This window comes from Urocitellus parryii, chromosome 14, assembly GCF_045843805.1.
Source record: "Urocitellus parryii isolate mUroPar1 chromosome 14, mUroPar1.hap1, whole genome shotgun sequence".
In the NCBI taxonomy this organism is placed as follows: Eukaryota; Metazoa; Chordata; class Mammalia; order Rodentia; family Sciuridae; genus Urocitellus; species Urocitellus parryii.
Window position 1 is genome coordinate 54,276,872 of NC_135544.1, and position 24,161 is coordinate 54,301,032.

The following is a 24,161-nucleotide window of genomic DNA, read 5'->3' on the forward strand; positions in this document are numbered from 1 at the left end:
CATGAGACCCACCTGCTGCCTGATGAGTTGGGTCTCCTCCCCCACCCCGTTCCCAGATGGGCCTGTGCTGGATGGTGCCCTCTTGTCCTGCAGGAAGGGTGCGTGGCCTTCTGAGTGGGAAGTGGGGAGGGAGCCTAGGGTCACCCCTTTTCTCTGACCTTTCCTGTCCTCTAGACTTCCTCTCCATTCTCACTGAGGGAGATGGTGTGGATCTTAATGGTTGGAACTTGGTGGTTGTCTCCAAGGCTGGGGTCCGAGGGCCCCACACAGCAGCAGACCTGCAAAAAGCTTTTACTTCTCACCCGAGCCGTGGTGCAGGCTGATGGGTCCTTGGGCATTGTAATCCTGGCAGATCCTTGGGGCATGGAAGAGAAAAATTTCCATTCACAGACCCCGTCCGTCTTGGAGATCTTATAGAAGGTCTCCCCGGATCCCACGGGGATGCGGACCATGTCCTTCGGCTGCCCCTCCAGGGCCTGGCTGGGGGCGTGCAGGGTGTAGCCCAGGGCGTGCTTAGAAGACTGCTTCCTGCGGAGACACTGGATTCTCAAGACATTCTGGAAGGCTTTCTTGAACTCCTGACTGGAGCACAGATAGATGATCGGGTTGATGCAGCTGTTTAGGTATCCAAGCCAAAATACTATTTTAAAAACTGTTTCGGAGGGCTTGAAATCAGGAAAGAAAGACCCTGGAAGAAAACACACAGAGTCATACATGTATGATTTGCAATTCAATAGGCCAAGTGACTAGGAAAACAAACCAATATGCATCCTTTTTATATTTTTTTGAATGTTTAGAAGATTCCTGATGCATCAGAGTTTATCACATTTGCCAGAAACCTCTTGGTCATATCCTCAATGACCATTCTTATGTGGCCCATGTGTGGCCATCAATATGACAGCAGGCTCAAAGGACAAGATGACATCAGCTCTGTCAGTGATGGAATATCACTGGGTGGTTCCTGTGAAGACTTAAATAATGAAATATTAAATACTGGTTAAGACTAGATATGCAAATATTTTTGCCTGAATTTTGAAACAAGTTGGAATCTACTTGAATAATCCATTTTAAAATCTGGTTCTTTGGGAACACCTAATAATAACTATCACAAGGGACTCTAGAGTCACAAATTTTTCAGGAGTCAATTCGAGCCTGATCTCATTGACCAACAAATCTTCCTAAGCTCCTACATAGATAAACCCGATCTGTTTTTCAATGGTGTGATGACTTAACCCTGATATTTCTCCCTCAGATTGGTCTAAACAATGGGATGTGGCACACAAAAGCCCTAACTAGCTTTACCAAGAGAGCCCTAAACGACACAGTTAAAGGGATCTCTCTACTAAACGTAGAGGTGATGATAATGAGCAAGTTATTTTACAGAAATCAGTTGACGTTAGATATTTTAACTACAGTTCAAGGGGACACGTGCCATTATAAAAACTAAATGTTGTGGATGTTTCCAATGACTCTGGTAACATTCCTAAAGCACAAAGTGGCCTCCACTCACAGATTGAAGGTATGTTGTGTCCCACCTGAAGCTTCAATGAGTTACTATCTTCTTGGTTTTCAGAGACTGGCTGAAATACTAATTGCTCTTGTGCTAATTGTTTGCAAAAAAAACCCAAAAAACAAAAAAACAAAGTAATGCTCTGCTGTCTCGTGTATTGCTGTTCTAGCATGATCCCTGCCCTAGGTATGCCTTGTCTGTCTTCCACCAACAGCCACCATGGACTATGCACTGCCCTGATGCTGGACACCTGTAAGTCCATGCCCCACCTGATAGAACAAGGACTGTAGGTCACCTTCCCTCTCCCTCAGCAGGAAGCGGCTTGGAGATATCATTGCCCATTTTTCATAGAAATGTAAGGTAGGAATTGCCTGTGGGGAAATGGAACAGTGGTCCACTTCATGCTTTGAATACAGCCCTTGCTGCTCTGTTGCTGGGACTTATTTTTAAAATGGCCATGTTTCTTTCTCTTTCTCTCCCTCTCCCACCCTGACCCACCCTCAGTTAATCTGGAGCGCGTTTGTGCATGGGGCAGGAATAACAGATTACCTCCTTCCCATCCTAAGCTGAGATATCTGTCCTTAAGAATGAATAATTCAGATTTCGGGGATGGCACCAGAAGGTCTAAAACATCTCTCAAATTAACAAGTGAATTATGATGGCATCAGGGCACACCTGGAAGGTAGCCTTTGAATCAGCTCTTTAAAAGCCTTCTGTTCCCTCTGATGGGCAGAATCAGAGCCCATGCAACAGGAGTCCCCCGTGCTTCTCCTTTGCTAGCAAAGCAATAAAACATCTTTTACTTTTTTTCTCAAAAGCAAAGCAAAACACAACACAACAACAAGAAATTGGTTCCTTGGAGCCACTTTTTACTCTGATGCAGATGGGACATGGTTCAGAATTCCCTTCCTTCTCTATGCTGGAGTTCTGTACTTTGATGAAAACCCCCACTGTACAAAATATTGGCTTGGGAACTTACGGCCAGCGACCTTCAACCTTTCTTCCTGTTGATGCCTTTGATGCTACAGTCTGCAGGGCTGGCTGGGGGGCGGGGCCCGAGAGCTGCTGCGCCTGCGTGGTGGGCGTTCTCGGGGAGCAGCTGCTGCCGCCGCCTCCGGCAGCACCACCACCGCCGCGGCTCGCCGCTCCCTGCTAGGCGCGCGGCGGCTGTGCGGCACCGCGCGCGGCCTCTGCGCGCAGCGGCTGTGCGGCACCGCGCGCGGCCTCTGCGCGCAGCCTCTAGAGGACCCCTGGTATGGTTCACGAGGGGAGCTGGGGCCCGGCCGCACCGCTCGCCCTGCGCCGGGGTGGGGGCGGGGCGGCCCGTAACGGTCGGCCGGGTCGCGTTCGGAACCGGCCCCGCGCAGCCTCGGCAGACGACGGACCTCGGGCGCGGGAGCCGCGTTATTGCCCACTCATCCTCCATCCGGCTCGGGTAAGGATCGGGATCGGAGACCCGGGCCGGGCTCTTGGGCGCGGGGTTAGCGACCTGACCACACGCACACAGCCCTCGCTTTGCCTCTGGCATCTTTTCTGAGGAGAGCTGTCGGGGGAGTAGGCAGAGGTTCCAACGCCGGCTATAGCTTATCAATGGCTTTTTCAAACATTAAATAGAAAATGGCAAAGTGTTCTTTGGAGACGGCCATGTGTGTAGTCGGGTATTTTATAATTATGATGATGGAAGTGCTAATAGACGGTGTTGAGTAACTTGATGAGGAGCTAAGGATGAATTACTGAATTTCCAAACAGTGGCCCGCAGAATGGTGTCTGGGTGCCTAGAGTATTTGATCATGACTCTGCTTCCAAACAAGGATGACCCCACTCAAGCCTCTTATCCAGTCTGCTCTAAGTTTCTCTGTGATAAGATGCATGGACGGATGGGTTGCCTCCATGGCCCGAGACCCTTTCTAGTTCCAAACACACAGATTCTAGACAGGATGATCATGAACATCGACACCACATTTACTTTAGTAGACACTTGGATTATTGGAATCAATTCATGAGGCATTTTGGGTTTTTCTTAACGGTAGATGATCACTTAGTTGGGAATATTTTCAGGTATGGAGTTTTTGATAATGCCTGACACCTGTTACTGCTAGTGCCGGCCGGGCTGGCTGGGGGGCGGGGCCGAGGGCTGCTGCGCCTGCGTGGTGGGCGTTCTCGGGGAGCAGCTGCTGCCGCCGCCTCCGGCAGCACCACCACCGCCGCGGCTGGCCGCTCCCTGCCAGGCGCGCGGCGGCTGTGCGGCACCGCGCGCGGCCTCTGCGCGCAGCGGCTGTGCGGCACCGCGCGCGGCCTCTGCGCGCAGCCTCTAGAGGACCCCTGGTATGGCTCACGAGGGGAGCTGGGGCCCGGCCGCGCCGCTCGCCCTGCGCCGGGGTGGGGGCGGGGCGGCCCGTAACGGTCGGCCGGGTCGCGTTCGGAACCGGCCCCGCGCAGCCTGGGCAAGCGACGGACCTCGGGCGCGGGAGCCGCGTTATTGCCCACTCATCCTCCATCCGGCTCGGGTAGGGATCGGAACCCGGAGACCCGGGCCGGGCTCTTGGGCGCGGGGTTAGCGACCTGACCACACGCACACCTGCAGTATCAATTGCAGAGTTTCATACTCATCCCCAAATACTTAATTTCATGAATTTTAAGGCAAAGAAATAAGACAGTAATTTTTTATTCCATTATTAAATTATTAAGTCAGCTTTTTTTTGTTTGTTTGTTTTTCCTGCACAGGGGATTGAACCCACAGGCATTTAATTGCTAAGCCATATCCCCAGCCCTTTTTATTTTTTATTTTGAGACTGGGTCTCAAAAGTTGCTGAAGCTGGCTTTGAATTTGCAGCCCTCCTCCCTCAGCCTCCTCAGTCACTGGGATTACAGGCGTGGGACACTGTGCCCAGCTTAGTGTATATTTTAACTACTCATTTTTCTAATATACCAGTAGGAAAATGAAAATGAACTCAGGTCTGTGTCTGTGCCAGAGTTACAATAAGTGTTTAGTGTTTGATGAATGAGTGAAATCCCTGTGCTAGTGGTAGAAATGATAAAGAACATTTGAAAAGAATTTTAGAGATCATCTAGTTTAACTCCATCTCACCCACCATAATTGAGGATTCTAGGCTTAGACAGGTTGGATTACTCAGCTATAGTTACACAGCTAGTCAAGATCGGAGATCAGCCTCTTAACATAGATTTCTGATCCCCAAGGTCAATCTTCTAACATAGATTTCTGAGCTCCACCAACTGTACTAAAGTTAATATAGAGATTAGCACCATATTTAATTTTTATTTTATTTCTTTGGTACCGAGTATTGAACCCAGAAGCACTCAACTGCTGAAGCACATCCCCAGTCCTATTTTGTAATTTATTTAAAGACAAGGTCTCACTGAGTTGCCTAGTGGCTCACTGTTGCTGAGGCTGGCTTTGAACTCAAGATCCTCCTGCCTCAGCCTCCTGCGCCTCTGGGATTACAGGTGTGCTCCATCATGCCTGGTTCCATGTTTAATTTTATACGAAAATGATGTCCATGGGGCTGGGGATGTGGCTCAAGTGGTAGTGCGCTCACCTGGCATGTGTGCGGCCCGGGTTCGATCCTTAGCACCTCGTACAAACAAAGATGTTGTGTCCGCTGATAACTAAAAAATAAATATTAAAATTCTCTCTCTCCCCTCTCTGTTTAAAAAAAAATGATATCCTTCACAAGTTAGTGGATAAATCTGGATAAATGTTATCTAGTACTAACCTAGTAGCTTAGTGCACCTGCCTATCTTCAATCATGCTGTCACACATATTTTCTAAAAGCAGTGCTGACACTGAAAGGTAAAACTTTTAAACAGTGATGTTAGTTGAAAAACCAAAATAAGTTACCCGCATCTTTCAAAAGTTGCTATTTATAGTTGTTTCTGTTTTATTTATTTATTTTCCCATACTTGTGCTGCACTTCTGTTGAGGTAATTTAGCATTTATAGTATCTGATTGAAAATCATATTAAGGCCTTTTCGAAGAAGCAGATGTTTTGGGAACCAAGCAATCTTTTAGGCATTTTTTCCCCCAGTGGCGGAAAATAATCTCTAACTTGAGTGTAAGGCAAGGACAGAAAACTCACCAGCTGCAGTTTGGAAAGTTTGGCTTAACAGTTCTAAAGACTTACGTAACTTTAGTTTTTCTTGAAGTTTGACAAAATTAAGTGAAATAATCCTCTCTTCATTAAACAGAAATAATATTGTGAATGATCAAAATTATACTAAATTTGTTACTGACTCAAAATTTTTAATAAGTCTTTAGATCCAAGGTCTTTAAGAAAAACACACTATACATATTTCAGTTTTTCCTTTATTCTCTCCCCAATCAAAAAGTTGTCTTTTTTTTAAAAAAAACATTTCCCATAACTTCAAAATTTCATATAATAGTTCTTTGTTCAGGTAAACAATTTATTTCCACAGTCAAGAAAAGAGATAGTATTTTCAGACAACCTAAAGCATGTTTTTAAATGTAATATATCCTAAAGAGAAGGACACATGTTTAGCTAGGAAGAAACTGGGGAAACCTGATATACAGAGACAAGAGGTTATGGAGGTTAAATGAAAGTTCTTGTCATTGATAGTGAAGAACAGCTTTTACTGCTATTGACTGTTGATAATTATTATAAAGTACCATAAAAGAAGGAAATTACTATAAGGTCAGTGTTCTTACCTTTGTCTCTGTTTCTCAAATTGCTTGAGAAGGATGCACGATTTCACTAGAGACCTCATACCCATTTGTTCCACTTTTTTGTGCCTTTTGGCAATTCTCTAGTATTCTCAAATCAGCACAGATGAATAAAGAAATAGGAGTTGGAGGGAGCAAACCAGAAAACTGTAGTGTTTTCTAGCTGTTTTGAAGGAATTTGAATATCCTGGCAACCATTGCATTGTTTCGATGTTCTAGAGTGAAACACAAATATGGCAAAGTAAGGGTAAAATCCAAGTTAGATGGGCCTGCAAAAAAGTTGGAAGACTCATTTGCAAATTATTTTTATTTGTATATGTAAAAGAGGAGTTAAAGACTTAAGAAATAATTGGTGAACATTGAGAAGTTACAGACTTGTTAAAGTTGCACATTTATATTCTGGAAATTGTTTTCAGTGATCCTAAAGTATTAGATTATTTGTAAGAACATTTTGAGCATTCTACACTAAGAGTGCCAAAAGTTTAATTTAGGCATTAGCAATGGCTACTGACTACTTTTGGAAAGTTTGCCAACATTTATGGGTAAGGATGGAGGAGAAGGTACCAATCTCTTGTCCCACTCAGTAATGGCTTTCTGACCCTTGTAAAATGTTTAGGGAGAAGGGAGAATTCACTGTTGAATTGCTTGAGCCTCATGGGTTTATGGCAATAAGGTTGAATTTTTGTACTCAAAGATGTAATTTATTAATTTTAGAGTAGAGACTGAAGGAATACCAAAGTAGAGACACAGAATGATAGGAGTGAATGAGGGCTTTGTGTGAGGAAGACAATGCAAATTCAAATAAGAAACTTTCATCTTTATTTGATATTATCCAAGAGTTGAGATTCGACAGATATGATTGAGTTTATTGAACTAAAGATTCATTTAGTAAGTTAATCATAAATATTTGTTGTGGACCTGTTAATGCCCAGTATGCTAGGTACTAGGAATTTATTCAGTAGTGAACCAAAGTGCTTTTGTTCGTGGAGTTTACATTCTAGTAGAAGGTACTGATAGATAAAATAAGCCAATATGAATAACTGAGACTCCCCTGCGGATCGGCGGCGGGCGGCAGTTTCCTTTGGCTGCTCCGCGGCTTCGCGCTAGCCCTCACGCTGGGCGCCCGCTGCCTCCTCCGCAGCCCGGCGGTCAGGCCATGGCGTGGCCGCGGCGGGCTATGGCCGGGATCCGAGCCCGCGGCGCGTTGGCGCTGCTGGCCTTGGCCTGGTACGCGCCCGGGGCCCAGAGCCGAGCGCTCGAGTGGTACTCGGCGGTGGTGGGCCTCGAGTACGTGGACCTGCAGACGAACCTGACGGTGGGGAGCGTCTGGGAGAGCGGCCGCTTCGGTGACAGCTCGCCCCAGGAGGACGCGCAGGGCCTGGTGGGCGTCCCGCTCGCGCCGGGAGGAGACCCCGAGGGCTGCGCGCCAGGCACGCGCTTCTTGGTGCCCACGCCGCCGCCGCCCGGCCAGGGCCCGGCGCCGTGGGTCGCCCTGGTGGCGCGGGGGGGGGGGGGGGGGGGGGGCGGGGGGGGCGGGCGGGGCTACACCTTCAAGGAGAAGGTGCTGGCGGCGTCGCGGAGGAACGCCTGGGCGGTGGTGGTGTACAATGAAGAGCGCTACGGGAACCTCACAGAGTCCATGTCCCACGCTGGAACAGGAAGTATAGTGGTCATTATGGTTAGCTATCTAAAAGGAAGAGAAATTTTAGATGTGGTACAAAAAGGAATTCCAGTAAAAGTGACCATAGGGATTGGCACCCGTCATGTGCAGGAGTTCATCAGCGGTCAGTCTGTGGTGTTTGTGGCCATTGCCTTCATCACTATGATGATTATCTCCTTAGCCTGGCTAATATTTTACTATATACAACGTTTCCTGTATACTGGCTCGCAGTTTGGAAGTCAGAGCCATAGAAAGGAAACTAAGAAAGTTATTGGCCAGCTTCTACTTCATACTGTAAAGCATGGAGAAAAGGGAATTGATGTTGATGCTGAGAATTGTGCAGTGTGTATTGAAAATTTTAAAGTAAAGGACGTTATCAGAATTCTGCCATGCAAGCATATTTTTCATAGAATATGCGTTGACCCATGGCTTTTGGATCACCGAACATGTCCGATGTGTAAACTTGATGTCATCAAAGCCCTGGGATATTGGGGAGCAGAACCTGAGGATGTTCAGGAGCTGCCCACTCCTGAGTCTACCCCTGGAAGCACTTTGCCTGGGAATATGAGTGTAGCTTCACAAGAGGAGGGCAGAAACAGTGGCAGTGGCAGCAACCTGCCATCCTCATCCACTAATGAGTCTGGGCCACAGTGCCCTACCACTTTCAAAGAAGATGCAGGGGAAAACACAGCATTACTTGAAGCCGGCAGGAGCGACCCTCAGCATGGAGGATCCATCTCCTAGCGCACATCCCTCACAGACACATGGCTTGAACTAAAGAAGACATTTTATTTATTTTTTTATTTTTATTTTAGCACATAGTTTATATACTTGAAAATAATGTACATTTTACCTTTCAGATTCAGATTTTATATACAGAAGGCTAAGATATTTTACTCTTAAGGAGACTTTTTGATTCGTCTTCATATATTTATCTACAAGAATACAGTGTTTATGATAAATTGTTTTGGACTATCAGAGATGATGCCTAGGGAAGGCATGCTAATGTGGAAGAGGGGTGTTTCTAAACACTACACTAGCTACTACAGTACTGTAAACAAAGTTAATTTTACTTCTGAAGCTTTTTAGACAAAGCACACCAATTTTAGATTAGTTGAAGTGGAATTGTGTGATTAAATTCAGTAATTGATCACATGGGCTTTCTCTGAAGGAAAAACTTACAGAACTTACTTTACACTTAAAAGATGAGAAATATCTAGCTTTCTTGCACATTTTTCATTGTACATAGAGATTTCAGAACTTGAGGAAGCGATTTCCATTGCTGTCGGGAATTATGAGAAAAGCGTTAGATGACTTTAGGAATTGCATTTTCCCCTTTAATACGAACTACTTGTGACATCTTAATGGAGGGAAGTTTGTCCACCTTTCCTACAAATAAAAAGTAAAGACTTTATATTTCATATAAGCATTAAGTTATTTGCTGCTTGATTATGGAAATCAAATAGATGTACTATTATTCATTTTTATAATGATGAATATATTGTATTGGTTCTAATTGTAATTTAATCTTTACAATTAAAAGAATGATAGATGAGGAATTTTGATATTTGTAGTTGGAATAAAATAACTAGTTTTCTTGATTAGTTTTTAAGCAAGCCCTTGATTAACCTCAACTCTCCCCCCACCCCCGCCACACCCACACACAAACATACTTTTTTTAAACTTTTATTTAATGTTCTCTTTGGTCAAATGTAAAACTTTTGGAGATTGCTGTTTATAAAGTGATCAAACACAACTCTTTGTTCTTTTCTCACTTCTTGGAGGTGGAAATCAAGGACTATGTAGCAGTTATTTCTTTTAAAGTGTAGATTATATAGACCTTTGTTGCTTTTTACTTTGTTTATTGAGGAAAATATGATTTTAAAAAATAATTTATCTTATAGCTATATCTTGAATATTAGGGTTTATGAAGCTTATTTTTTCTCCAGCTATGTACTTTGTATACAAACTGAGTCTAGCTACTCAGTAGAATATTTGATGAATTGTTTTACTGAAAATAAATTGTACAGCCAGATTTTTTTTTTTTTAAGAGAGAGAGAGAGAGAGAATTTTTCAATATTTATTTTTTCTTAGGTTTTGGCGGACACAACATCTTTTTTTTTTATGTGGTGCTGAGGATCGAACCCTGGCCGCACACATGCCAGGAGAGCGTGCTACCGCTTGAGCCACATCCCCAGCCCCTGTACAGCCAGATTTGATACAAGGAGTATTGAAATAGAAAATTTGTCTTGCTTTGAGCACTTGTTTTCGTAGGTAGCCTCAAAGTTAGTTTCCATAACAGCTGTTATCTTGAAATCTACCTTTTGTGTTCACTGCAAATAGGAAAATACATTCTTGATTCTGTACCAAGTAGCTGCCTTTCAAGAGACATGTAAAAAAAAAAGTGCTTTCATAATTCTTTTGGTAGCTAATGAAGCTGTCTCAGAACACTGGGACAGACCAAGGTTAATTATTTTTGGTTAATTATAGAAGTGTAACTTCTTAATCAGCAGACATCAAAATAGCTTCCCTCAACTCTTAACCAGAATCTTTATGGAAACTTTTAAATTTAATAAAATGCTGGGGATTTGGGGACTCTAGATGAAGATTACACTAAATGAGATTTAGTTACTTTCCTCCTAAAAATTGTCGTAAAAGCCATTTGTTCACATCATGTGGAACAGTGTTTTTTTAACTTTGAAAATCATAGGAATGGTGTGAAGGAAACCAAATCCCTGACACTGAAGTACATGGTGGTTCCCTGCCTGCCTGGCCTCTTCACTCCCTGGGGTGTGATTGGCATTCTGACTTTCCCAGCAGAAAACCTCAGAGGGCCAGAGAGGTGTGAGGACATGGTCATTTGGCAGGTGATATGAAGATATTAAAACTTAAAAAGATCCTGAGAACCCAAGTTTTTTTGTTTTGTTTTTGTCTAACGTAATTAAAATCCCAGTTAAGGAAAAGGGATCTTGCTGTTGTCCATGCTGGCCTGGGCCTAAGTGATCCCCCTGCCTCAGATGCCAGAGTAGCTGGGATTTACAGGTGCACACCCCTGCCCACTTTCTTTTACTTTTAAACATGTTTAATGAAGAACCTTGTGGTGGTATTTAAGCCTCAACTCTTCTTTTTTATAAGATACTTTCTAAATATAACTATTATTATCTGTGAGCTATATATTTAAAAATAAATTTGAGGTACTGGGGATGGTAGAATGATTTGTCTATATGTGAGAGTCCCTGAGGTCAGTCCTCAGCACTGTGAAAGTGAAATAAATTTGAGATTCTTTCCTTTTTCAAATAAACAGTGTATGAGATCTTGATCCTCATTTGCAGCATTCATGTTTAAAAAAAAAATGAATAACTGAGCAGTGATAAGTACCATAAAGGAGAGCAAACAGGTTAACAGTCTGTCAGTTATGATCCAATCAAAAGACAACATCCACAGAATATTTTCAATAGGGAAAGTTTAATAGAATTACTATTTCATAGGAATTGGAGTAAAGAAAACTCTAAAGAATATAGGAGTAGTTAGTAGGAACAGTCAGTGTTGGTACAGCTATGATAATGCCATAGTAGGCACTTCCCTCAAAGCTAGGATCCTGGCCTTGTTGGGGAAAGTGTGGCCATATTTCACTGAATGGAAGAGAAGTCATTTGTGTTGGACTGGTGGAACTTACTGGAAATCTGACATTTAGAACTCTGAGCAAGGATTGATAAACTACAGCCCAAATGCCAGTCATGTGTTTTATGAATTTAATCGGAACATAGCCGTGATCAGTCTATTTATATGTTGCCTATAGCTGCTTGTTTTGTTACACAGAGAAAATCTTGGGATTACAGGCTTGGGCCCCCTCACCTGGCCACTGTTAACTTTCAGTGTTAATGTAGTAAACATATAGCTTAGAGTTTTGCAGTTGATTTGTAATCAGTGCATCTTAGTATAGTGTCTACTACAGATACTGATAAAATTTGTTTCCTTTTAATTTATCTTATTTATTTTATTGTTATACAGATAGCAGAAATGGTCTATTTTTCTTATTTAATGGAAATGCTAATGATATAATGCAGTATTTGGTGTCAGGTAGATATCAAAAAATTTAATTGCAGTTTGGCACTTACTTGCAATTTTTTGTTGTTGCCATTATCAGGAATAGAATTTTGATCTGAAGGTATCATGGAAGGACTGGTCAGGACAGGTTTGGGATTCATATATATGAGTGTGCCAGAGAACCTTAACTAATTGACCTTTTCTGGTTTTCTTTAGAATGGCCAAAGTTTTCTGGTCTTGGATGAACAAAGATTTGCAAAAGAAATTCTTCCAAAATACTTCAAGCACAATAACATGGCAAGCTTTGTAAGGCAACTAAATATGTGTAAGTATGGACAGCAGTTTATTTGTTCTGCTAACCAATTACTGATTAAACCATTTTTTTCTCATTAAGCTGATAAAGGAAAATTCCACACAAGCAGTGTGACTTTTTGACTGTTGTCTAATTCCAGTCTGAGTAAATTTTCAATCTTTTTCAGATGGTTTCCGTTAAGTAGTACATACTGACTCTGGAATAGTAAAGCAGGAAAGAGATGGTCCTGTTGAATTTCAGCATCCTTACTTCAAACAAGGCCAGGATGACTTGTTGGAGAACATTAAAAGGAAGGTGAGTTGTTGTTAACATTATTTAGCTAAGATTTTGACATGTATGATTGACCAATGAGCAGTTTTAGCTATTGTAATGCAGAATGTACAGAAAATACACAGGTGTTCTTTGTTAGAATGAATCAGACCAATAAAACTTTAATTAAATTTTCTATCCTCCACCTTTCCCTGTGTTCATCTGTAGTGAGAGCTCATTCTTCATTTTCTTGATGAAAGGAAAATGCTTACAACATTCTGATTGAGGATGAAGAGTCATTATTATAATAGGAAGGTTCATTCCTGTGTTGATTGAAAAAAAGTCCTCACTGTAGGACTTTTTTTGTTGTTTACTGATATATATCCATTGTACAGAATAAGTCCTTTGTACATGATAGGCATTAATTGTTACATTTTTGAATGAATATCTTTTGCTGAAATAAGATATTTTTACTAAATCCATAAAAGGGCTGTAAACCATGAAAGAAAATGACCTGCCATGTAGCCATTACTGTATAAATTTAATTAAAAGTGGAATGTGGTAATAAAAAGGCTTGAGAAATTTACAGGGAATTTGGCAGAAGAAAAAGAAAAAAACCCTAAGATGTTACTGCTCACGGAAACTTAAGAAATTTTTTTTTTTTTTTTGTTTTCTGATTATTTCTTGCTTTCTCTCTGGATGAGCTGTGAAGTGTATTCTTTTCCTAGAATTCCACCCTGGGCTTTTAGAACAAAATCTCCCTTTGAGTAGATCACAAAAAATTCTTATAATAGGGAAGCTTTGAATTATAATCATGGGTGTGCCGTGTATTTTTGATTTTCTAAATTTGCTTTTTGGAAGGTTTCGTCTTCAAAACCAGAAGAAAATAAAATTCGCCAGGAAGATTTAACAAAAATTGTAAGTAGTGCTCAGAAGGTTCAAGTAAAACAGGAAACAATTGAGTCCGGACTTTCAGAATTAAAAAGGTAAGCCATTCTTCCAAATATAATACTAATGTGTTGGGTGTTGGAGTTGTCTGGTGCATTGGTTCTTATTACTTTTGATTTGTAGTCATAGACTTAACTTTAATAATATGTTTTAATTGTGATGGTCAGGATCACGTATGAACCTAAGAACATCAAAACAATTTGATAAACAAATATTACTGAAGAAACAATAAGTCTTTAGTGTAGGAAATACATTTCTACTTAGGTGTTCACAAACAAAAGAGGGCACATACAAAAAATCTTATATATTACTCATCCTTTTTTTTTTTTTTTCCCTTCTCCTCCTTTAAAATTCTTCCATGAGTTCTATTAGGAAAAAACAGGACACAAAAAGTTGGGAATAAAAGAACCCAAGAGATTTGCCCTACTTGATATTTGTTCTGCATAGGTGTGGGAGAATGTTATTTAAACCTTTTTCTTCAAAAAGATGCTTTGTTTTGTTTTATGACATTACTTGGTAGGTTTTCCTAACTTACCAAAGTAATAAGTTTATATATATATATAATAGAGAGGGGGGGGAGAGGGGAGAGAGAGAGAGAGAGAGGTATTTTACTACTCTTAGTAAGCAGCTGAGATTTTTCCCTTTAATAGTTTCCAAGGGCTTGAGAGTAGTTCCTTGATGTATTCTTCACCCATTTCAGATATGGACTGATTTGCATATTCCTAACTATATTTTAAAGTAACCTTGGGCTTTGGTTCTTTTTTTGAATAAATATAAATTTCTCCATTTTGCATATTTTATTTAATCACTGAGGATGTGTCTGTTGGCTATACTTGGACCTAATTCTTTGAATCTCAGTTTAGCTCCCCAGATCATCCTTTAAGTGTTAGAGGCAATGATCTCCTCCTTTAGTAGGCAGATAATAGCATCTTTAAAGGTGCTTCTGAAAAAATATAGCAGTTATTCAGTAAGTAAGTATTAAAGAAAATCTTCTTTTCATATGCCTCTGTATTTAAATCCACATTTCTTTTTGTAATAATTCAGACTGAGAAAAATAGCTTTTGTGGAGATTAACAAAAGTTGAAAATTATTTAATTGGTAGATTATCTTTTATATCTTCTCACCATTTTCACTCTGCTAATGACAGTGCAGTTTCAATTAAGAAACAGCAAAGGAAAAAAATCTTAGTATTGGGCAAGTTATTGGTTTGACATTGTTGAATATTCCATCTTTTAAAAAAATAAAACAGTGGCTTGCATATGCTTGTTTGAGACAGTTATCAAGGTAGTTTGAGAGTCTCACTTTAGTTTGGCTTTAACAGTTATAGAATTATCTGTGTGACACTGGGCAGGTTCCCACAAATTCTCTGTACCTCAATGTCCTAATCTTTCAAGACAATTCTTCCTTACTTGGCTGATTTTAGAGAAATTTAAATGCTTAATTGAAACGTTTAGCATAGTGCCTGAAGCACAGCAATTGTTCAGTAAATGTCACTTTTTTTTTCCTAAGGTGATTCACAAAGTCTAACCTCACTTAAGTGATGAACATTAAAAAAAGCAGTGAACCACATTATCAAAAGGAGTAAATTGCTTGCTACTATATGGATATAGAAGTGTTTTAAGTGTTTTTTTTTTGTGTTTTTTTTTTGTTTTTTTTTGTATATTTTGCCATGAATAGCAGATACTACATTTAAGAAGGAATGATTCTGGAGTTGTGTTGAGATAGTTGTCATTCCTGTATTATTGAACCAGCTTTCTGGTCTCATAAAAATACATATCATAGTGAAAACAAACATAGTTAAGTTCTCTAGGTTTGTGTTTTTTAATTCTCTAGTATTCTTAATTAAGATACTGGGGTTTGGTTTTCTGACTAAATCTTATTTATTTATTTATTTTTTAATTATAATAGTGAGAATGAGTCCCTTTGGAAGGAGGTGTCTGAATTAAGAGCAAAGCATGCACAGCAGCAACAAGTTATTCGAAAGGTAAGAAGCTCTTTTCCTTGTGACTATCATTTGCATTTGTTTAATGAATTATGTGTGTAACACAAAAAAACCTGTGTTGAGTAGTTAGTAATTGATCTTAGTTTTTTATGTGTTAAATACACAAAAGTAAAATTTTGAAGACAAACAAATTAAGCCAAGTGTTATATATCCTTTTTAACAACAGCAGAAACATTTCTCATAGCTAATGCTGATTGTTCTATACTCTCATATAATATCTCAGTAGCTTTTACCTGGCATAACAATTTTGAGATACTTTATTCTTGGGAGCTTAATTAATACACTAGCCAATTTCTTAGCACTTTTTATTATTATTATTATTATTATTATTATTATTATTATTATTATAAAACAGTCTTACTGTGTTTTGTGGGAGATTTCCCCTTACTTTTTACTATAATAGGCATAGTTAATTTTTAAATAATTTGACCCAATTAGGAATTCAAAAGGATTTTTCAGTGGATGCCATTATTAGTTTCTGCATAAAGTCATAATATAATGATTACCATAATAAAATAAAATCATTAATGCTGTAAAATGAATCTTGGATTTTATATTGAACCTAAAATGTGTTCTTCTGATTTAATGTTTGCATATCAACTTTCATAATAAAAGATGAAATATAGAAATAATTAAGGTAGCTATTTTTTACTTATGAGTAAATGGACTCTAAGCTGCAGGTTTTTTAATGGGAAGATGGGGGAGAGCTTCAGCTTGTTCCTACTTGGAAGGCCCTTGAACTAAAAATAGGTCTGTGACTGACAGGATCTGGGTCTAGTGGAGCAAACTTAGAGCAGAAATAAATAGTAATTGCAGCCTTTGGCCTGTAGTCAAAATAGATTCTTTTTTTTTTTTTTTTTTTTTTTTTTTAATCAGTGTGCAAATTAAGGTTGAGTATAGGAGAATTCAAATCTAAGTGTTTAGTTTAAATATGTGTTTTAAACATTTATATCGGGGTCTCTAATGCATACCCCTGTTAAGAATATCTGATTTAAAAGAAGACATGTATTTTAATATGTACTTAAATATTTTTCAGAAAACACAATTTTGATTAAATGTTAACTAAAAATACACCTTCATCTGTAGGGTTTTTTTTTTTTAAACAAGAATTATTAGTATAATAGTTACATTGCATTTCAGTTTTTCATGAACACTAATATTTTTTCATCAAATTTATATTTACATATATGTGTATTGGTGAGTGGATTTGCATAATTCATGATGACAAACACTGATTTTTAATGTGCCCCTGGAATTGGCTCCTAAGTTTGCTATTTAATGTTGGCTTTTGATTAACTTAGTATATATAAGTATATACTAAGTATATAAGTATATTGAGGTACCAGTTATAGGAGTTGTCAAGTACAGAAGTTAAATGATAAAAATGTTAAATGTTGCTGGGCAAAGTGGTGGATGCCTGTAATTCAGCTACTCAGGAGGTTGAGGCAAAAAAGTTTGCAGCCAACCTGGGCAACTTAGGGAGACCTGTCTCAAAATTGAAAATAAAGGGCTGAGAACATAACTCAATCCATAGTACTGTTTTTTTGTTTTTTGTTTTTTAAAGTCTGGTGCCTATCTGCTTCAGAGAAAAAGCACTATACAACATGATGCCAGTGTCAAGAGAACTGAGGAACTGAGATGTAGAAAGAATTTTGGGCAGTGATTTTTATTTATTTATTTATTGATAGCAGAGATTGAACCCAAGAGGTGCTCAACCACTGAGCCATATCACCAGCCCTTCTTATTTTTAATTTTGAGACAGGTCGCTTTAAGTTGCTGAGACTAGCTTTGAACTTGGGATCCTTCTGCCTCAGCCTCCTGAGACACTAGGTTATAGGCATGCCACCACCATGCCTGGCTAGTGATTTGTTTTTTCTGAAATTCAGTCACTGATGTTTTTAGAAACCTGTGATAATATTTATTTTATGAATTCAAAAAATTGAAGTTGAATTGTTCCATAGATATCTTTAACCTTCAATGTTGCATTTTCACTGGCTGTTAGCATTTTTTTTTAAATAAACAAATTAGTGTCTTTGTCATAGACTCTAATGCTGACTTAACTCTTCACTTAAAATGTTTTAATATTTGTTCATTGAAAAGTTGATATTGATTGTAAAGCATACTACTTTGTAGCCATTTTTTTGGAGGGTGATGTGCAGTTTTAAAGCTATAGCTTAGGTATTTTTAATTTATAATATTCTATTTTAATTATGTACTTATTTCATAAAGCTTGTAAGTGAGTCTTCTGCAGAATTAAATAGTTTTTCAAACATTTTTGGCCTTTATTCCTAGCTTCTCTTTGATACACTGCTTTTTATAGTTGAGTTTATGATCCTTAATTTTTTACCACCTTTAGGTAGAAAGTTGATAATGTAATTTCAAGGCATACCCTGAGTCACTCTTTCTCATGCAGCAGTATCACTTGGAAAGCTTACTAAACACAAGTATTACTGGGCTCTTTCCTCAGAATTTCAGATTCATCAGTTCTGTAATGGGGCTGATCATTTACATGTCTAACCTGTTCCCATGCCAATGCTGCTGGGCTGTGGATCACACTTTAAGAAACAGTGCTAAAAAATTTGAAAGCTTCTTCATGTTTTGATGTGTTTTAAGTTTTTCCTATAAATTTAATCACATGTCAAAGATTAAATCAGCATATCTTTATTGTGAGCAGGGAGGTTTCACAGATGGGTCTCAACAATAATCTTCATAGAACCAGCTTTTTCTGACTTCATAATTTTATGATCTGTTCTGAGAACTGGCAATTCCTTTTGCCTCTAATTATATTACGTAGTATGAGGAAAATGTTTCCTGTCAAACACCAGTTTTCTATTTTATATAATGTGATCTTGAAATCATTTTAAGTAAAAGATAGGAACTAAAAAAAAAAAAAAAAAATCTGCCTGAAAGCTGGTGTGTTTTATTTTTTTCCCTTTTTCTATTAGTGGATTATACATAACAGTGGATTTATTATAATGTATTCATATGTGCATAAAACAGTATAATTTAATGAATTTCATTTTCTACTGTCTCCCTCCCCCTTCCCCTTCTTCTAGTCTACTGGTCTCCCTTTTATTTTTTAAAATTTGTTCTAATTAGTTATGCATGACAGTAGAATGCATTTTGACACATTGTACACAAAAGGAGCACAACTTCTCATTCCTCTGACTACATGGTGCAGTCACACCATTAGTGTGATTATACATGTACACAGGGTAATAATGTCTGTCTCATTCTACCCTCCTTCCCATCCTCACTGCCCCACCTCTCCCTTCATTCCCCTCTGCCCCACCTCTCCCCTCATTCCCCTCTGCACAATCCAACATTCCTTAATTATTTCTTACCTGTCTGTGCCCACTATGGATCAGCATCTGCTTATCGGAGAAAACATTTATTCTTTGGTTTTTTGGGGATTGGCTTATTTTACTTAGCATGATGTTCTCTAGTTCCATCCATTTGCCTGGTTCCATAGTTTAGCTATTGTGAATTGAGCTGCTGTAAAATTTGATGTGGTTGTGTCAATATAGTATGCTGATTTTAAGTCCTTTGGGTATAGACTGAAGAGTGGGATAGCTGGGTCAAGTGGTGGTTCCATTCCAGGTTTTCTGAGGAATCTCCATAATCCTTCCCACACTGATTGCACCAGTTTACTTTGCCACCAGCACTTTTTCTTGCCAATGCTTTATTATTGCTTATATTCTTGATAATTACCATTCTGACTAGTATTAGAGTGGTTTTGATTTGCGTTTCTCTAATTGCCAGAGATGTGGAACAGTTTTTCCTATATTTGTTGATTGGGATTGTATTTCTTCTTTGAAGTGTCTGTTCAGTTCCTTGGCCCATTTATTGATTGGGTTGTTTTGTTGGTGTTAAGTTTTTTGAGTTTTTAATATATTCTGGATATTAATGCCGTATCTGAGGTGTACATGGTAAAGATTTTCTTCTATTCTGTAGGCTGTCTCTTCACATTCTTGGTTGCTTCCTTTGTTGTGAAGAAGCTTTATAGTTTGAATCCATCCCATTTATCGATTCTTGATTTTATTTCTTGCCTTTTAGAAGTCTTGTTAAGGAAGTCAGTTCCTAAGCTAACATGGTGAAGATTTGGGTCTACTTTTTTTCTTTTAGGCACAAGGTCTCTTTTCTAATGCTTAAGTCTTTGACCCACTTTGAGTTTTATGCAGGGTGAGAGATAGGGGTTTAAATTCATGTTGTTGCATGTGAATTTCCAGTTTTCCCAGCACCATTTGTTGAAGAGGCTCTCTTTTCTCCAATGAATATTTTTGACTCCTTTGTCTAGTAGGAGATATCTATTTATGTGGGTTTGTCTTTGTGTCTTTTTTTCTCTACCATTGGTCTATGCATCTGTTTTGGTGCTAGTACCCTGCCGTTTTTGTTACTATAGCTACTGGAAATATTTTCTTGACTTTTTTCTTATGTGCCAGGTGCTGCACACTGTGTGTGTGTGTGTGTGTGTGTGTGTGTGTGTGTGTGTGTATACCTATATACCTATCACTTAAATACTTAAATATATATTATATTATATAATATATGTAACTATATATTTAACCTTAATACAACCACTATTCCTATTCTGTTTCTCACTCCTAGAGAAACAAAAAGTTAGAGAATTCCTTTGCTGAGCATTACACAAAGACATTTTCTTCAGCACTTCCTGCTAGACTATACTTTGTATATGGAACATACAGAACGTAGAACTTTTTCTTTTTCTCCTTCTCCTCCCTCTCCCACTTGCTTTTCCATTTATTTTTTACTTTTTGGAGATGGGGTCACACGGCATTACATGTTGCCCTGGGTGGGCTCTAACACCTGGACTCAAGTTATCCTCTACCTCAGCCTCCTGTGTAGGTGGAACTGCAAGTGCCAGGCTGGTATGTAGAACTTCCAGCATTCTTGATAAATTGTCCTTTTAATTGAGTTGCCCTAACCTGCTCCAACATTATTTCTAGCCTTTATTATTTAGTGTCTGGGATGGAGATATATATATTTCTATATTACCAATTAGTAACTATATTTACACACATGGTATTTGTTACTCATCTGGGAAAGATGTCGATTCTTCTAACTCCACCAATGCAAATTTCCAGGATGATTTCACCCCATTGCACCATTCAACAAGAATTATAGGGTAAGAATGAAGCCCGAACATGCCACTTCAGAATGCACCCTCTATATTTTATTATATATATATAATAAAATATATGATGTGTGTGTATAAAATATATAAAATTTTACCATTTATTGATGGATTTATATGTTGGTCATGAAATGCGTATATTGACAGCATCTTTATCTATTGACAAATTAAATATTTTCCTTGCTATAATTCTTCTTGGAGTGCTAAACACTTATCGAGGGAGGTGGGATAGAGGGAAGTTAAATTTAAAACGTTCCTTTATTTTTTAATAATTTTATGTTGCTGGTAGTAGTATATGATAATTCATGCATTTTCTCTATTAGTTTTAAAATAATATTGTAACAAAAATTTTACTTATCTACTCAACTTTCTAAAGATATGGATAATATATACGGTTGCATATGGGATCCACTTTAAAAAACTAATAATTGGGATAGCTTATGTTTATTACTTTTTAAAAAAATAAATAACAGAATAAGTAGAGTTATTGCAAATTTTTGAATATTTTGGTAAATTTTTATCTTCTGCTTTCTCACTTCGATTGCTTTGTTTCATTTTAATTTTACATGATTACCAAATATAACAATGGACTAATAACTTTTTTAATGATAGCAATTTAACAAACTTCAGAATTACTTCCCTGTTTCTATGACTAACAAGTTCTCTGTCTACGATAATTTTGTCTGGCTCATTCTTCAGTTTCCAAACTGAAACAATTTCGGTTTGGAAGTTAATTGTGGGAATGAAGATAGGATTGATGTTGGTCTTTCTGAGAATCAATGATCTGTGATTACAAGACCCCCCCCCCCAAAAAAAAAAAAAAAAAGCAGTTGGGGGAGATAAGTGTGTGTATAGAGAAAGTGTTTACTATGTTAATTAACATTAAGGGAAGTTTTTATGAGGTAGGTGCTTAATCTTGTGATAGAGACTGGGTGTATTCAAGCATGATCTTGTCTCCACAAACTGGAAATTTCACCTCCTTGATTCTTTTTTTTTTTTTTTTTTTTTGATACTGGGGATTGAAACCAGGGGCACTCAACCACTGAGCCACATTTCCAGCCCCATTTTGTATTTTATTTACAGACAGGGTCTCAATGAGTTGCTTAGGGCCTTGCTTTTGCTGAGACTGGCTTTGAACTCACGATCCTCCTGCCTCAGCCTCCCCAGCCACTGGGATTACTGGCATGTACCACCTCGCCAGGCTCACTTCCCTGCTTTTTAAAACCCACCCTTTGATAATTTGAATCAACTAGACCACTGCTGGTAATAGTTCTTCAGTGACATTCTTTCACTTTGAAATTTGTCTACACAGTACTTCTGTCTCCTTCCTGGAGCTGCTGAAGTTTAGAGGATAAAAGCCAGCCTTTCTTTTCTTTTTTAAAATATCTTTTTAGTTGTGGGTGGACACATACTTTTATTTATTTATTTTTATGTGGTGCTGAGGGCCGAACCCAGTGCCTCACATATGCTAGGCAAGCACTTTAACACTGAGCCATGACTCCAGCCCCAAAGCAGCCTTTCTTTTTCTTTAGTTTACATCTTTAAGAACTCAGGTGTGATAGGTTTGCCTGTAATTTCAGGGACATAAGAGGCTGAGGCAGGAGGATCTTAAATTTGAGGCTAGCCCCAGCAATTTATCAAGCCTGGCTCAAAATTTAAAAATAAAAAGAACTGAGGATGTAGTTCAATTGTAAAGTGCCTATGGGTTCAATGTCCAGTACCAAAAAAATAAAAATACACGATGCAGCAGCAGCACACACCTGTAATCCCAGGGACTTGGGAGGTTGAGGCAGGAGAATTGCCAGTTGGAGGCCAGACTCAGCAATTTATCAAGGTTCTAAGGTACTTATCAATACACTGTCTCAAAATAAAAAATAGAAAGAGCTGGGGATGTAACCCAGTGGTAAAGCACCCTGGGTTTAATCCTAGTACCAAAATAAAATTAGAATAAAAAGTCTATCAATTGCTCTGAGTAAACAAAAGGGATGTTTTAGACCAGTAGTTGTGTAAACCTTTTTCTTCTTTTTTTTTTTTTATATATATAGATAGCAGTAGGAAAAAGTGAAGGCTTTTTGCTTGTAAAAACATTTACTATCTCCTAGCAATCTGCAGTGATGCTATGCAAGTCTGACAATAGATGAATGTTTTCCAAAGTCATAAAACTTTACAGTAATACAGGAAAGTTACTTAACTGTTAACCTCAGGAGTTGATGTTCTGATTCTCAAGTTTGAGAAGATCTTGATTATGAGCTAACTTCATAGTATCATCCATTGTTAACAGCAGTAGAGACTGAGAGTCAAGCTGTTTTGTCCAAACTCTGTATTTTTCATACAGGAAAACTGAGATGCTGAGAGATTAAATGGCTTTCCAAAGTCATGCAGTTATCTTAGTTATAGAACAGGGACTAAAATATTCATCCTTGTCAGTTAAAATCCACTATGCTTTTTCCACTATGGCATGTTCTCTAACCTGATAGGCTGAGGGCTGAAGCTAAATCAGATAGTGGGCTGGAAGAGTAACTCATTGGTAGAGTGCTTACCTGGTGAGCGTGGCCCTAGGTTGGATCCCTAGCACCAAAACATTAATTAATTAATCAGTTAAATAAAGTATGTGGGAAGCTGTGCAAATACTATGCCATTGAAAACAAAGCAAAATAAAAAGTCCCCAAGAATCATAGGATGTTTGAAAAGTAAGTTGTATTTTTAAGGCATATATAATGGGGTCTGATAACGTATAGTCAGTACAAATGTATTATTCTAATGAAGTTACCTACTTTTCAACTGGAATGTGGGCATAGTTAAGGTGAGACTGCTACAGTTGGTGGGTGTATGTGATCACACAGTGAGTAAATAGAGTTTGGATTAGGCCAGGGAGGAACACTCAGGCCTATAGGACCCAGGAATCAAGAGGACAGGTAGTAGATAAACTGAGGAACAAATGGTGATTTTAAAAAGGGGCACGAGACAAGACAAAATGGCCTTGCTACAGGACAGTAGTTCCCACACAGTAGTTCTGTGGACATTCCAGTGTTTGATCCGAAATGAAAACGGCTGCGGCTTTGCCAACCTCAGTGTCTTTTGTAAAATCATTTTCAGTTTTCCTGAATTAACTTTTTAATATTTAGTAGGTGTTCCTTTTCGTGTGTAAAAATGCTGTCTTAAACTGTATAAAGAAAAAAACATTTTGGTTGGGAATTGGAATTAAGATTTAGGTCTTAAATTCAGGTTTCTTACACAGGGTTACAATTTGTTGTATCATAGGTGAGGTCTGGATACAAGACAGAAATAGCATAGTCTACACAGTGGCATTTAAAAAGGGCACTCCCCCCTCGGGATTGAACCTAGGGGTACTTGACCACTGAGCCACATCCCACATCCCCAGCCCTTTTTGTGTATTTTATTTAGAGACAGGGTCTCACTGAGTTGCTCAGGGCCTTGCTACGTTGCTGACACTGGCTTTGAACTTTCAATCCTCCTGCCTCAGCCTCCTAAACTGCTGGGATTACAGGTGTGCGCCACTGAGCGCCACAGCATTTTTTTTCTTAAAACAAATCAGAACATGGGTATTACCCTCATAA

At 38.8% G+C, this 24,161-nt stretch overlaps 1 protein-coding gene and 1 pseudogene across 1 annotated transcript in view; both read left to right on the forward strand.

Annotated features, from left to right (window-relative positions):
* Window positions 1-3,837: 3,837 nt before the first annotated feature.
* LOC144250070 (heat shock factor protein 1-like) overlaps window positions 3,838-24,161 on the forward strand; it is a 43,369-nt gene continuing 23,045 nt past the window's right edge. Inside the window, exons 1-5 of the mRNA XM_077792467.1 lie at window positions 3,838-4,017; window positions 12,133-12,241; window positions 12,396-12,523; window positions 13,340-13,464; window positions 15,335-15,410. Of these exons, the coding sequence (XP_077648593.1) occupies window positions 3,838-4,017; window positions 12,133-12,241; window positions 12,396-12,409 (303 nt within the window). The 3' untranslated portion in view covers window positions 12,410-12,523; window positions 13,340-13,464; window positions 15,335-15,410. The remainder of the gene's footprint in view (window positions 4,018-12,132; window positions 12,242-12,395; window positions 12,524-13,339; window positions 13,465-15,334; window positions 15,411-24,161) is intronic.
* LOC144250103 (E3 ubiquitin-protein ligase RNF149 pseudogene) lies at window positions 7,046-8,613 on the forward strand (annotated as a pseudogene).